Below are 12,373 nucleotides of genomic sequence, written 5' to 3' on the forward strand. Positions count from 1 at the left end.
ATTAACCAGAGCATACAGAAAGTATTGGTTTTCTGGGCCTTTTATTTCACAATCCTTCCAAATGTACAAAAACAAAAAATGTGTAAAAAAAAAAACAAAAACAAAAACAAAAAAAAAAATAGAAGAAAGAAGAATTCACCATTACGATTATCCCGTGACAACGACAACAAAAACTAAAGAGACAGATGACTGAGTCTAACCAAAGTGCATCAGTCTGAGGTGTGGTGTACACAGACCAAGGGGAAATAAGAATCTCAATTTTTTTCAAAAGCTGTCCCATCATCCCTAGAAAATTAATTTATTCATTTTAAACATCGGGCAGGCCCTGGCCACCACTTCTCCACCTTCCACAGTTTTCCCAGAGCAGCAGAGGACCTAAAGGGAGGGCCACGTCTTTTTGACTTGGCTTCAGAGCATTCAGTATCTCACTAAAAGAGTGGAATATAATTTAGTTCTTTCTCTGCATCAATTTCACCAATCCTCCTCCTCCTGTCATGGTTGGGAGGAGGCTTTTGAGTTCCTATTTGGAGCTTTTATAGCTCTGACTTGTCGTCATCCTTCTTCTTCTTCTTCTTGGGCTCCTCCTGCATCACCAAGGGGTTAGACGCCTCCCTCTTCAGGTAGGAAATGAAGTCGCTCACCTCGCGACCTCCCTGGAAAGAGGGCAATGACAGAACAATTAGCAGTGCAACCGCAGAAATGTATTTATTTTGTTTTATTCAATTACACAGGTAGATTCTCACCTCATATTTCTTTGGGCTTGTCTTACGTCCAGCTGGGGAAAAGTAGATTGTCGGGAAACTGGGGGGGAAAAATAATAAGGGATTCATGAACATAACACCAGACTCTACAATTGTAAATCAAAGTTACCAAGAAGTTAGGAAAATGGCTTTGCCAGGGCTTCCACATCCACGAGACAGGAAATACAAGATTTTTACGGCAGCTACCAAAAATCAATATTTTAGAATAAATAAACTTGCTAGGTAACGGTTTTTAATGCTCTTTTTCAAAAGTCTACAATCCGTCCCAAATGTTGTCAGGGCTGATTGAAGACAGAATGTGACAGTGAAAGGACTCGTGACTTACCCGCTGACTTCGTATGGAGATGGCACATCGTTAGCTGTGGCATCCATCTTGGCAATGACGACGTTAGGGTCATTGGCCAGCTTTAGGAGCAGAGAAGAGAAAATGCTAAATGTTTGCAAGATAGTTCACAAAATTCTTCACATTGAACAGGTTTTGTGTGAGCTAGAACAGAAACCACCAAATCTAATCATTTCCATTTCCAATGTGCAATTTTTTTTGCTTTTTCCTTTTTGCATCACTGCAAATTTAATATCTGAGGGTTTTTTACTGTTGGTCAAGCAAAATAGGACACTAACCATCTTGAGTTATGGGAAACTGCCACTGACCATGAACAAAATTAGAGTCAAAAAAAGTTCAGCTCTAATCTCGTTTTCTTTCGGGGGGTGGGGTGGTGGTGTTACCCTTTATAATACTTAAGATCAAATAAATGACACTTAAAAATAATAAAAAAAAAACAAGTTCCTTCCACTAATCAACCTCATCTTGTTTTAATTTGCTAATGATGCAGTTTAACCTTAATTTAAACAAACACTTCACCTGAAGCCATTCTTTTGTAATGCTATTTAAAATGTTGCTTTTATTTGGAACAGCATCTTATTCTACTAAATATTTCAATAGCAGCAGGTTAGGAGTCCGTTCTCTCACCTTCTCTCCCAGCTCATTGTATTTTGGCTCCAGGTTCTTGCAGTGTCCACACCATGGAGCATAAAACTCAATCAGCACATCTTTGCTGTCATCGTTGACAATGGAATCGAAGTTCTCGGCCACAAGGACCTGAAAACAAAGTTACAAATTTATTCATTATAGATCCATGTGCTACTAATTCATTATGCCAAGTTAATTTTTTAAGAATTAAATTAAACTAAACTGCAGTTCATCCAAAGTACATATCCAGGACTATTGCACATGCTCAATGTGCCGTATGTTGTTAAATGTATTAGGTTGTGTACCATCAACTAGTTTTTGTAGTAACTTTATAATGTCTCCAAAATGTGGGAGAAATATTTAGAAAAAAAATATAAATAAAATTACATATTTTCCAGGATGCTTCATCTTACCTTCACAGGACCATCATTGTTTTCAGGGATAGGCTCAGATTTGAGGTAGCGCTTTAGCTTTCCGTCGAAGTAGTCCTGCAGGAAACGCTCCAGAGCTTTTCCGTCACGACTGTCGGTAGATCAGACAAGAGATTTAGGAACGAGACAGCACTCAACATTTCTTCATTTCTTTAATAAACTCATTATGTTGTTATCTAGGTCTCGTGAACTGACATGTCTGGAAAACAAGTCAGATTGAACTTAAGGGAGTCATGGCTAGGCTCTTCACACATCTTATTTTTTAAGAGTTAGGTTCGCATGAATGACAGTGATAAGCAGCTGTTCAGATGGGACTGATGTCATTATGGTTTTGTGCGCGAGAGCGCAAAAAAGCAAGCAGTTGCTGCCCTGCTTTTAGATAAAAAAAAAAAAAAAAAAAGTCAGTCCGCAGTGGATCTGTGCTGTTAAGCCGCACTCATTAACTCAAACTGCATTTTGTTTAAGTGTTTAGGACCAGTCCCTGTCTGCGTGGTGGTTTAAATCACAACGTGGAATCAACATTGTAATGTCAGCGATGGATGGTTCACAGGCCAAGTAACAAGTGATTGCTGATATGAGAAAATGTGTAAAATAAATTACACGTATAACTGCTTCAAAAATGTAAAGCAAAAATGTTAGCAGTGAAATACAATTGAAATTTGTGTTTACAGTGATGACACTGTAGATGGGTAACAAATTGAATTCACACTGAAAAACTTCAATTTGATGTTTAAACTCCAATCACGCCTGCTGATGTCATTTGTCTTAACTTACGAGAACTCCTCAGTCATGACATATTTATCTCCCTTAGCGGTGCGGATGGCCACAAGGGGCAGTTCTCCTGAGCTGCCATCTAGGCCATACTCTGACACATCATGGCTGAAGGAATTCTTGTTGGCAACGGCAAAGTTCAGCTTCTTGCCCTGATCCAGGAAGCTCTTTGCCACCTTCATCACCCTGGGGAGGGGAAGAAAGAAAGAAAGAAAGAAAGAAAAAATAAAGTTATTTTGGTCTCAACCAGGCTTTTAAAAAGATGAAAGTAGGACCTCATATCGAGTGCTCTAAGGACAGCAGGTAGTTAACCAATAACTGCATGAGACTTCAGGACTGTCCAGCTAAGCACCTTAATAAAGAATACACAATGTTTAAGTTTAGATCCTCCAACCTGTTTCTCCAGTAGTTGGAGCCTTTGGGGTTTTTGTCGTAGTCAACATCATAATAAGCCACCAGCAGATCTTTTCCCCTCAGCTGGTCTTTGTTGTCTTCTGTCATGTGGGGGCAGATTCCAAAGCTGAGAGAAGACAAAAAAAAAAAGTGATTAGTTTACAGAAAAATTTTATATATTTTTTTAGTCCCATGGTTGTCATTGGGATTGTTCATATCCTTTACTATATGGCTTTACTTATTCTGTTTAATCTTTCTTATTCCATTTCAGCTTATTTTAAGTTGTTCTTGAAACAATGTTATACAAAAACAAGACTGCCCTTGCAGCACAAAAACATTTGGTTTAGAGCGGACCACACCCCTCGCATCTTTTGGCAAGTCTCGACCAAAACAGACCAAATAAAATATGCAGAACATACTGATATTTTGATAAATTTAACTTCACACCATTTAGCTAAAAGGTAATGTTGCCATAAATTGAAGTAAAACAAGTAAATATGCCAATACTGTAGTTGAGGCGTTCATACTACTGCTGCAATCTCACTTTCTGTGTAGCTAAATCTGTTTATTTAAAAATTATTAAATAATAATAATAAAAAAAAAGTCTTAATCAGCTCTTAGATTAACATAGGAAATGTAACAGCATAACTGCATTTGTACTGATTGAGAAAATATACTAATATTAAGTTAAATTTGAACAGAGTAAGAAGGATGTCATACCTGCATACTAAATCACACTAAAATATACATTAAAAAAATACAATAACTAAAGGAAAATAGCATGGTATGGCGTGGAGCTTCAAAAAGAGTGAAACATCAACCCAATCACAGAACACAAAGGAGCAGTGATTGTTCATCAAAAGTCCCTAATGTATTTAGTGTGAGACCGAAGTTTTATCCCTAGATAACGGTATCGATTTATACCACAAGCAATGACTGACAGATAAATCTGTGTTTGCAGAGTGGATCCCTCACCCACACAACAAGGTCATTTATGTTAATATGGACTGTTTCACTACTGCCAATGAGTCCAGCTAGTTTAAACGTATTGCACTTGACAAGCTAAATGAACCATGATCTGTGCTACCAAACTTGAGATTGAGCACATGGGTGTGTGCAAAACTCAACACTCACATGTTGTCCTGGATGAACTTCTTGATTTTGCTGTTGGTAAATTTGTCCTCTGTGAATTTAACGGAGCCATCTTCAAACTTGTTCCCTAGACGTGGCGGGCGGAACAAGACCACTCCCCTGAAAATCAACAAGAAAAATGTCACTTTAGTCCTAACAATTTAGACAGACCTCACTTGAGAAGGAAAGAAGAGTATTTTTAATAATCACTAAGAAATCTAAAGAACAAGTTACTCACTCTTCATCAATGCCTTGGCTCTGGAGGAGAGCTTCAGAGTTGGTGTGGGCAAAGCGATAGTTGTCTCTCAAGGCGCTGGCTGCCTTGAGGAACTCTGCCTGTGCTGTGCTCTTATCATCAGCAAAGAACCCTAGAAAAAAAAATTAAAAATTGAGGAATATAACTCAGTGCTCAATATTGTTCAGTTAACAATAGCCATTAAGTTGTGATGGCTTCTAGTATAACCTGATTAATATTAACCTTGACCTAAATTAAGCTCAAACCCGTTTCTCATGCTAATTGACGTCATTGCTAAGGGACTTACTAAACACAAAATGTGTGTGCTGGAGCTAAAAAACAGTAACTCACCAATAACACTTGCATCTGGGTCTGCAATAAACTTTTCCAAGTCTGCCTCAGCCTTCAGCTCCACAGAAGCTGGGCCAGCCTGCTTCTTCAGGAAGCTTGCAATGCCATCTACACAAAGAAAGTAAAAAGCACAAGAGTTTAGACAGAAGAAAAGATGGAGTGACCATGAGCAATAGCAGGCGGTATATGCACACATTTGAAAAGCATAGCGACTTAAAATACATGCATGCACGCACTCACACACCTGCAGTTCTGGGGCCATCATAGGGACCAGATTCTTCTCCATCCCTAAAGATTTTAAGAGTGGGGTAGCCACTGACACCATATTTGCTGCAAACGTTGCTGTTAGCAGTGCAGTCAACCTATGGGGAAAGAAAATTATTCACTTTCTGAAAATTTAGACAAGACAACAGCATCAAGAGCAGAAGGCCACACTAAACTAAATGAACTGCGTTATGCAATACCTTGGCCAGCGGGACGATGCCTTTTAGACGTGTGGCGGCTGACTCGTATTCAGGTGCAAGCCGTTTACAATGACCACACCTAAAGGACACACAATATGGATCAGTCAAACAAGAACATTAAATACACTTTAGCTGTAAAAAGGTTTCAGCTTAGTAAAAATCTGAGAAGAGCTGGCAATGAGATCCATTTGGAATTAGAAACCTTAGAGGATTCAGTTTGTACAATACAAAAACCTGATTTGGTCTGTAAAAGCTCAAAGCCAAAGTAGAGCTTCAACTAATTATTCTTTTAGTTCATTAAACTGCTAATAACTTTTTGCCTACAAAATTACAGAAAATTGTGAAAAGGTCTAGTGATATACAACTAAGATAGAGATCATGTCTCCACCTGTCTGGTTTTATCTGATGTACATCACAAAATCTAAAGATTTCATTATCATGTAAGACCAAACAAAAGAGGCACCAAACCCACATGCTTATAAAGTACCTCTTCCTAATTAGGAAGCTAAAAACGGCAGGTTGTTCGCTTCTCTCCTTTTTAAAATGTCTTCTTAAATCCCAAATGAAGTAAGTTAACTTTTAATAAATACCAACTTATTTTTTATTCAAGTTTGGCTCAGTTGAACACGTCACTTTTAGTCTGGACCAATCACAGGTGGACACCCAAACTTCTCTGGCCAATCATAATGTTACAACAGCGAAATGACACACCCCCAACTTCCTTATAGACTCGTTCGCATTTTATTAGTCATTAAAACGGATTTAGAGTAGTAAAACTAACAAAGTCACAACTACTCTTGTTAAGTTAACAAGGTTTAGTATCCTGCCAAACTATAACAGCCTTTTAATCACCGGTGTATTTAAAAAAAAGCCATTTAGCATACACTTTTCCATGTGTAGCTAACATGCTAACGTTTGGTCACTAGCCAATAAACCGACACGACCAACTGTTTCTGTTAGATAGGATAAGGATGTCGTCTGCAATTTGCAGGACAGATACACGTCTTAAACGCCACTGGAAATGTGTCGTGTTACGACGTGAACTTCTGCAAGTGGTCGTCAGCTTGCTAAAACAGTTAAAAGCGCAGCAAGTAAGCTAGTGTTAGCTTGATTAACGTGTCCAAACAATGCGATTGCACCACAAAGAGCGTAAAAATACTTACCAAGGGGCAAAGAATTCCACGAGAATGAGGCTGTGGTCTCCGATCCTGCTTTCGAAATCATCATCCGTGAACTCCAGCACATCACTGGCGCGGGCGAACCCGGCAAGTGCGACTAAAAAGACCAGCCTCAACATCACTCAAAGCGGTAGTTAAGAGACTGCTACGCGTTTTATCAAACCAAATTAATTTTGAATTGCAAATTGCAGCGGCGTCAGCCCCCTCTTCCTTTCCTTAGTGACGTTCAAGCTAAGGCTGCAGGCTCCTCGGACAAGGCCAAACGCAGACTAGTCGAAAGAGAAAGAGGTGGAGGTGGAGGCGTTGATCAAGATGTGCAGCAGGGAGCAGGACTTCGCCTTACCACAGTGTGGCAGCCTCTCATTGGTCCGTCCGTCGCGCAACTGTGCGCATGTCAGCCAATGAGAGGAGGCAAACAAGCCCTCGTCGACTCAGAGCCAATCACGATTCAACTAAATCAAAACTCCTCTTTCACACGCGGAAGTGATTTTGTATAGCGTTCATAAGTAAACGGTCTGCCGGTTCCCCAGTGTTATTTTAAATAAACTGTGAACAACCTTTAACGTTAGTTATGTTATTCATAATGTTATGGACGTAGTAGTGCCCAGCTTATGAGTTTATAAGACGATGCACCATAGCAAAATAACATTGCAGTGGTCAAACCAATTTTACAGAACATAACTAATCAGTCATAATTTAGGAACTAAGCGGTTCTAATGACTAATTCAACACGCTGAAACGGGTCGTTCTGCAGAGCCAGTACTTACTTTTTTACTGTGCTTTAACTCTTTCACTCAAGTTATTTGAGTTTTTATTACAATAGCTTTAATTGTAACAGAATATTTTTATATGGCGTTAGTTCTACTGTCACCAAAATAAAGAATGTGAGTAAGTCATCACTGGAGTACAACGAAAAGTAAAGCTTTAAAAATACCCAGTGGTAATTTAGTACAGGCTTCAGTCAAGAATGAAAAAAAAAACAGTCGATACAGCAAACTTTCAGAATCATGGATTACAAAAAGTAGGCAACACAAATTGAAACATTAGCATCTTTGCTATCATTGCAACTTATTATTAAAACTACATAGTCAATGTCAACCACATAAGGGCCAAGACGTTTTTCCGGTGTGGGTTTCAATGTCAGCTTTAAAGCTGCATCCACCAAAATAACATTTATTGACCTGCAAAGCTGCTAACGCTCACCTAACAAAATAAACACGTGTGTCATTATTCTAAGATTACCTTAAGTTAAACATATAACAACAATCACATTATTATCAGGTGCCAACACCTTTCTGTTGCTTTCATCCATACATTTTGTTACGGCAGCATTTGCTCTCTCCTTACTGAAACTGTGTTTGGGATTCTCCTTCAATTCAGTTCTTCCTTCAGTTTTTAAAAAGCACAGATTGTATTTTCTGATATAGAAAATCCCTCTTGCTTTTAAACTGAGAGCAGCTTTGGCTCAGATGTCAGTGGAAAGGTCACTCTCACCCTCATCACCATGTTAATGTGCAGGTTTCTATAGTCTTTGTGCCACCTAAATGTTGTTGTTGGATTTAGTGTACCGGTGCCATTAAACACACAGCAGTCATCAGAGTTTGTTTTCTACTGGCTCTTTTTTACATTTTACAAACTGAAGAGAACTTGCTGTTTGCCATTGCAACGGGAGATTATTAGAAAGATCAAGAATACTAATTACAGCATAAATGGATGTAAGATGAAATTGATTTTAGTCAGCATTACCACAAATTAACTGAATTATTACCAAACCTAACTCTCAGATCGTATCCCAACAGAGGGATGTTTGTTAGTTTACTGGTCTATGGGCGGAATATAGAAACTGCCGTATCTAGTTAGTTGGTGAAAACCCAGAGGAACTGAGTGTTCAGAGTGTTAGAAGAAGATGTGAGATAATAACAAATGTGAATAGCTGAAAACAACTGAGATAAATGTCAGTAACTTAAATGATTATTATATACATATTATTATATACTCATTTCCTGTATTATAGCATGAAATTCATACCAAAGTCTGGTTTCAATGTCAGAGAAAATTTATTTTATATCGGCTCAAGTGGATGGACATTTATCTGACTTTCATTACAAAGTGGCTTGTTATTTCATTTTCCTACTATTTGAGACATAAAAGCAAAAAATAGGACTTAATTACCAATGTAAATGTTATGACTAGTTGTTTTCCTTCCTCATAAAGCAGTTACATTATCATATCAGCAGAGGGAGCTCTACGACAGCACAAGCACTGTCGTAGCCTTCAATGCTCTGTCCACGACAAAATATCAGGTGTTTGACATTCATTCATCCTTTGTTCTTTTCAGACTTTTAATCAGAAACCATTTTAGTGCATATTTATGGGACACGCTTAATGGCTGTCTTAAGTTGTATATGTACACATCACTCTGGTGCCCTGTGAGATGTCCCAAAATCCTGTCCCCCACTGTGTAACCCAAGTGCTGTTCAGCTTCACCTTTGTCCCAGTTTATTTTCTTTAAACTGTAGTTGCCATGCAAACTTTGTATCTCTGCATTACTTTTCATGGAGACTTCTCTCTCTATGGAAATCTTTCAGTTTTAAATAAGAAAAATCAAGACAAAATTCAAAAGCTTTCTGACCCTACTACAATTTTAGATGAAATATATCAGAAGTGAAAAGACTTAAAATTGCATACAAAAAATTGTATGCAAAAATATGATAATGCAAATATTATCTGGACATGTGTTTCATATTTTTTCCCTGTTAATCTTCCCAGATACACTAAAAACCACATTCTGCAATTAGTCTTTCTTGCTTTAAATGGTTCCATGGTCATTTATGTATTTTAAAGCAGTTTAAAACTTTCAACCCAACTAAAAGCCCTACCACTCAAATTTGTAAATACTGAATAGAGCAAATTTTATTTTATTTTTTTTTATGTCTGATGTAATGTACAAACGTATCAGTATCATTCAGTAACACATTAGCAAGTCTCATCTGTGTGGCCCAGATTTGCAGATACATGACTGACTAAGCATTGCTAATCCTTTGAACCCGAGCTGCTTTTCTTCTAAACCAACCACAGTTTACTGTAAACTTACAGCTGGGAAAGAAATGACAGAATAGGACAGACAAAATATAATATAAGGACTGAGTGAGGTCAGACTATGCACTTATGCCTTTTTCACCTGGAAAAGGAGAAGCTGATGGTCACTGGCGCTGTAATCAAACTGTATAGGGAACAGAAACGTAGTTACAGTATGCAGCATTTTGTACCACATTTGTACTGTTTCTAATACAGTGCTACCTTATGAAGACAGAGAGCAGCATACAGAAAAAATGGTTAAAAGCTGAAGGCTCTTTGATCACCTGTGCTACACACATATTTTGTAAGATGTATTCTCTTAGTTTAATGCCTTTTATAATCATGATCACTACAGACCTTGAAAGAAACCTAAAAACTGGGCATGAAAAAGCAAACACAGTAACTTTAATATGAGATACACTTTGAATGTAATAAATAATACACAGTTTAAATCTGCACTGCATCTCCACATCAACTGTAATCAAGTGTCCTGTTTCATACCAAACACTCAAGGCCATGGTAGCACATGTAATTTACAAATCAAATATGCAGATTTTTAATTAGTTTTAAATTGAATTAGTTTTTTAATTCATTTAATTCATTGTTGTTCCCAATATTTATTATTCATCCAGATTCTTCCGTACGTCTTCCGTACTCTACCATGTTAAGCATGGTTAGGAGAAGTGTGCCATTACTTTGTGTACTGACAGCTAATGTACATTTATTGTTATGAATATTTTTATACATTTTGTGGATGGAAAGTCTAAGGGGCCCATGTTTACACAATGTTTATCTCAAAAACTACACATGGTAATGTGATGAACCTTTGTGGAAGGCGGTCCCATGATGAAATGCTCAACATATCACAGTATGGTTTCTACAGCGCCACCATCTGGCCAGTAATACGGTCTTCCATGTACATTCCAAGTACATTTCCATGCTACTAGTCCTACACGCTGACAGCTAGAAACATGGTTCCAAGACGTAAATACGTTAATTTCTATGTGCATTTTGAATTCATAGTTTAAAGGTAGCTTTAGCACATTAAATCCTTTAAATTCCTCCAGTCACTGGCTACATAGATGGCCCTTCCTGCTACCCTGCTATTCAGGCTAGGTAGCATCTAGCAGTACTAGTTTGTCTGATTTAACATAATAGTAGGTCAAAATTTTAAAAAGCCAGATTCTCAACCGCCTTTAATCATGTACTGGTTGGGATAAAGAATTTTCATAATCATCATTTTACTCACAGAACTGTCATATTCAATCAGTATTTTCGTTTTCAAACCATTTGTGTTTCTTTATTGTGTGGCTGTGCAGCACTCTGCGCAGAAATGTGTTTTCTATAACCCACAAAACCCCTTCCCTCCCCCATCAGAGAACCCCCCAATGCTGTGGTGAACTGGTTGCCACGGCAACCCACTTGCTACTCAGCCATATCTAGTGCAAGGGGGGGAGAAGAGGAGAGGTCTGCAGCACTATGCTAGCGACATGCTCTGAGTACTGTGAGAGACAGCGAGGGGTGGGGGGTGTATGTGTGTATTCAGGGCATCAGAGCCTTCCTCAGATCCTTGAGGAGAGAGGAACAGATGCCTCACAACACCAACGCTTGACATCTCAGCTGCATCTCCTCGGGACACTGAATGCCTTGTTGTTCTGGCAGCGTTCAGACCAAAACATTGGAAAAACTGTTGCCTCTTTCTGGAGACAATAAAAGTCCCTTCATTCACAATGGGACAAAGTACATTCAAAGCTCAAAGCTCTTAAAAGAAAGACAGACAAAAGCTGAGGTTTATATGGACTCACCCAGAGTCTCCATATTAGTAGGGTTTACAGTAATGCATCATGCAGCAGGCTCGAATCGCTTGTAGAATCTAATCTGCTGCAGAATGATGTTTCTTCAAAACTATTCAAGTTGATTAAAAAAAGCGGTTGTTTCATCTATATTGATTTTTAATTTCAGTCCTTATAGGCAAAAATGCCTATATTTGCTTGCTCCAGTTTATGGAATTAGTTCCTAAATCTTTTGTCTTGTAATGATAAACATATCTTCTTGGGTTCTTCTGGAAATTGTTTGTCGAAACAAGCACATGAAATAACACGTCAGGCTTGTGGAATTCAGTGTTTTGTTTAGTCTTTTGTGGGCTAAAAATATTACATTTCACTAGCCTTAAACTCACACCTATACAGACACCCTTAACACCCTAAGCCTGCATCATCAAATGTTTAATTACGTCGAGAAATTGAGAGTGAAATTAGGTTTAAAGGGTCGACTCTGTGTGAAAACAAGAAGCCAGTGTACCAGCCTTGCAGCATAATACAGTTTTGTTATGCCTGTGACTAAACATTGTCACATGGCACCATGCAACCACGCTGATCGCAATCATGCTCCCCCAGCTTGGTTACCATGGTTACTTAAATCTTTCTTCGGCACAATCCCTTTGGATAACAAAGAAATATGTGTATTTCATGTGGAAATGCTCTATCGACAAATGAGAGGCCGACAAGAGGAGGCCGTACGGTTGAATAGATGGATTCTTTAATAAAAGTGTGACATTCAGATTGATGAGCTGGAATGATATTGCTTACAGTACAGAACCCAGCCCAGCCA

General features: G+C 38.3%; 1 protein-coding gene across 1 annotated transcript; it reads right to left on the reverse strand.

Moving 5' to 3' along the window:
* Window positions 1-24: 24 nt before the first annotated feature.
* Window positions 25-6,983, reverse strand: pdia3 (protein disulfide isomerase family A, member 3). Its single transcript, XM_067492914.1, has 13 exons — window positions 6,671-6,983; window positions 5,508-5,586; window positions 5,288-5,405; window positions 5,044-5,151; window positions 4,696-4,825; window positions 4,461-4,577; window positions 3,328-3,453; window positions 2,937-3,119; window positions 2,145-2,253; window positions 1,732-1,860; window positions 1,087-1,166; window positions 744-801; window positions 25-653 (listed from the first exon to the last, which is right to left on the reverse strand). Exons 1-13 carry the CDS (start codon window positions 6,802-6,804, stop codon window positions 534-536), a joined length of 1,491 nt encoding a protein of 496 aa, XP_067349015.1. The 5' UTR covers window positions 6,805-6,983; the 3' UTR covers window positions 25-533.
* Between the last annotated feature and the right edge of the window lie 5,390 nt (window positions 6,984-12,373).

The sequence above is a fragment of the Channa argus genome, chromosome 23 (genome assembly GCF_033026475.1).
Source record: "Channa argus isolate prfri chromosome 23, Channa argus male v1.0, whole genome shotgun sequence".
Classification (NCBI taxonomy): domain Eukaryota; kingdom Metazoa; phylum Chordata; class Actinopteri; order Anabantiformes; family Channidae; genus Channa; species Channa argus.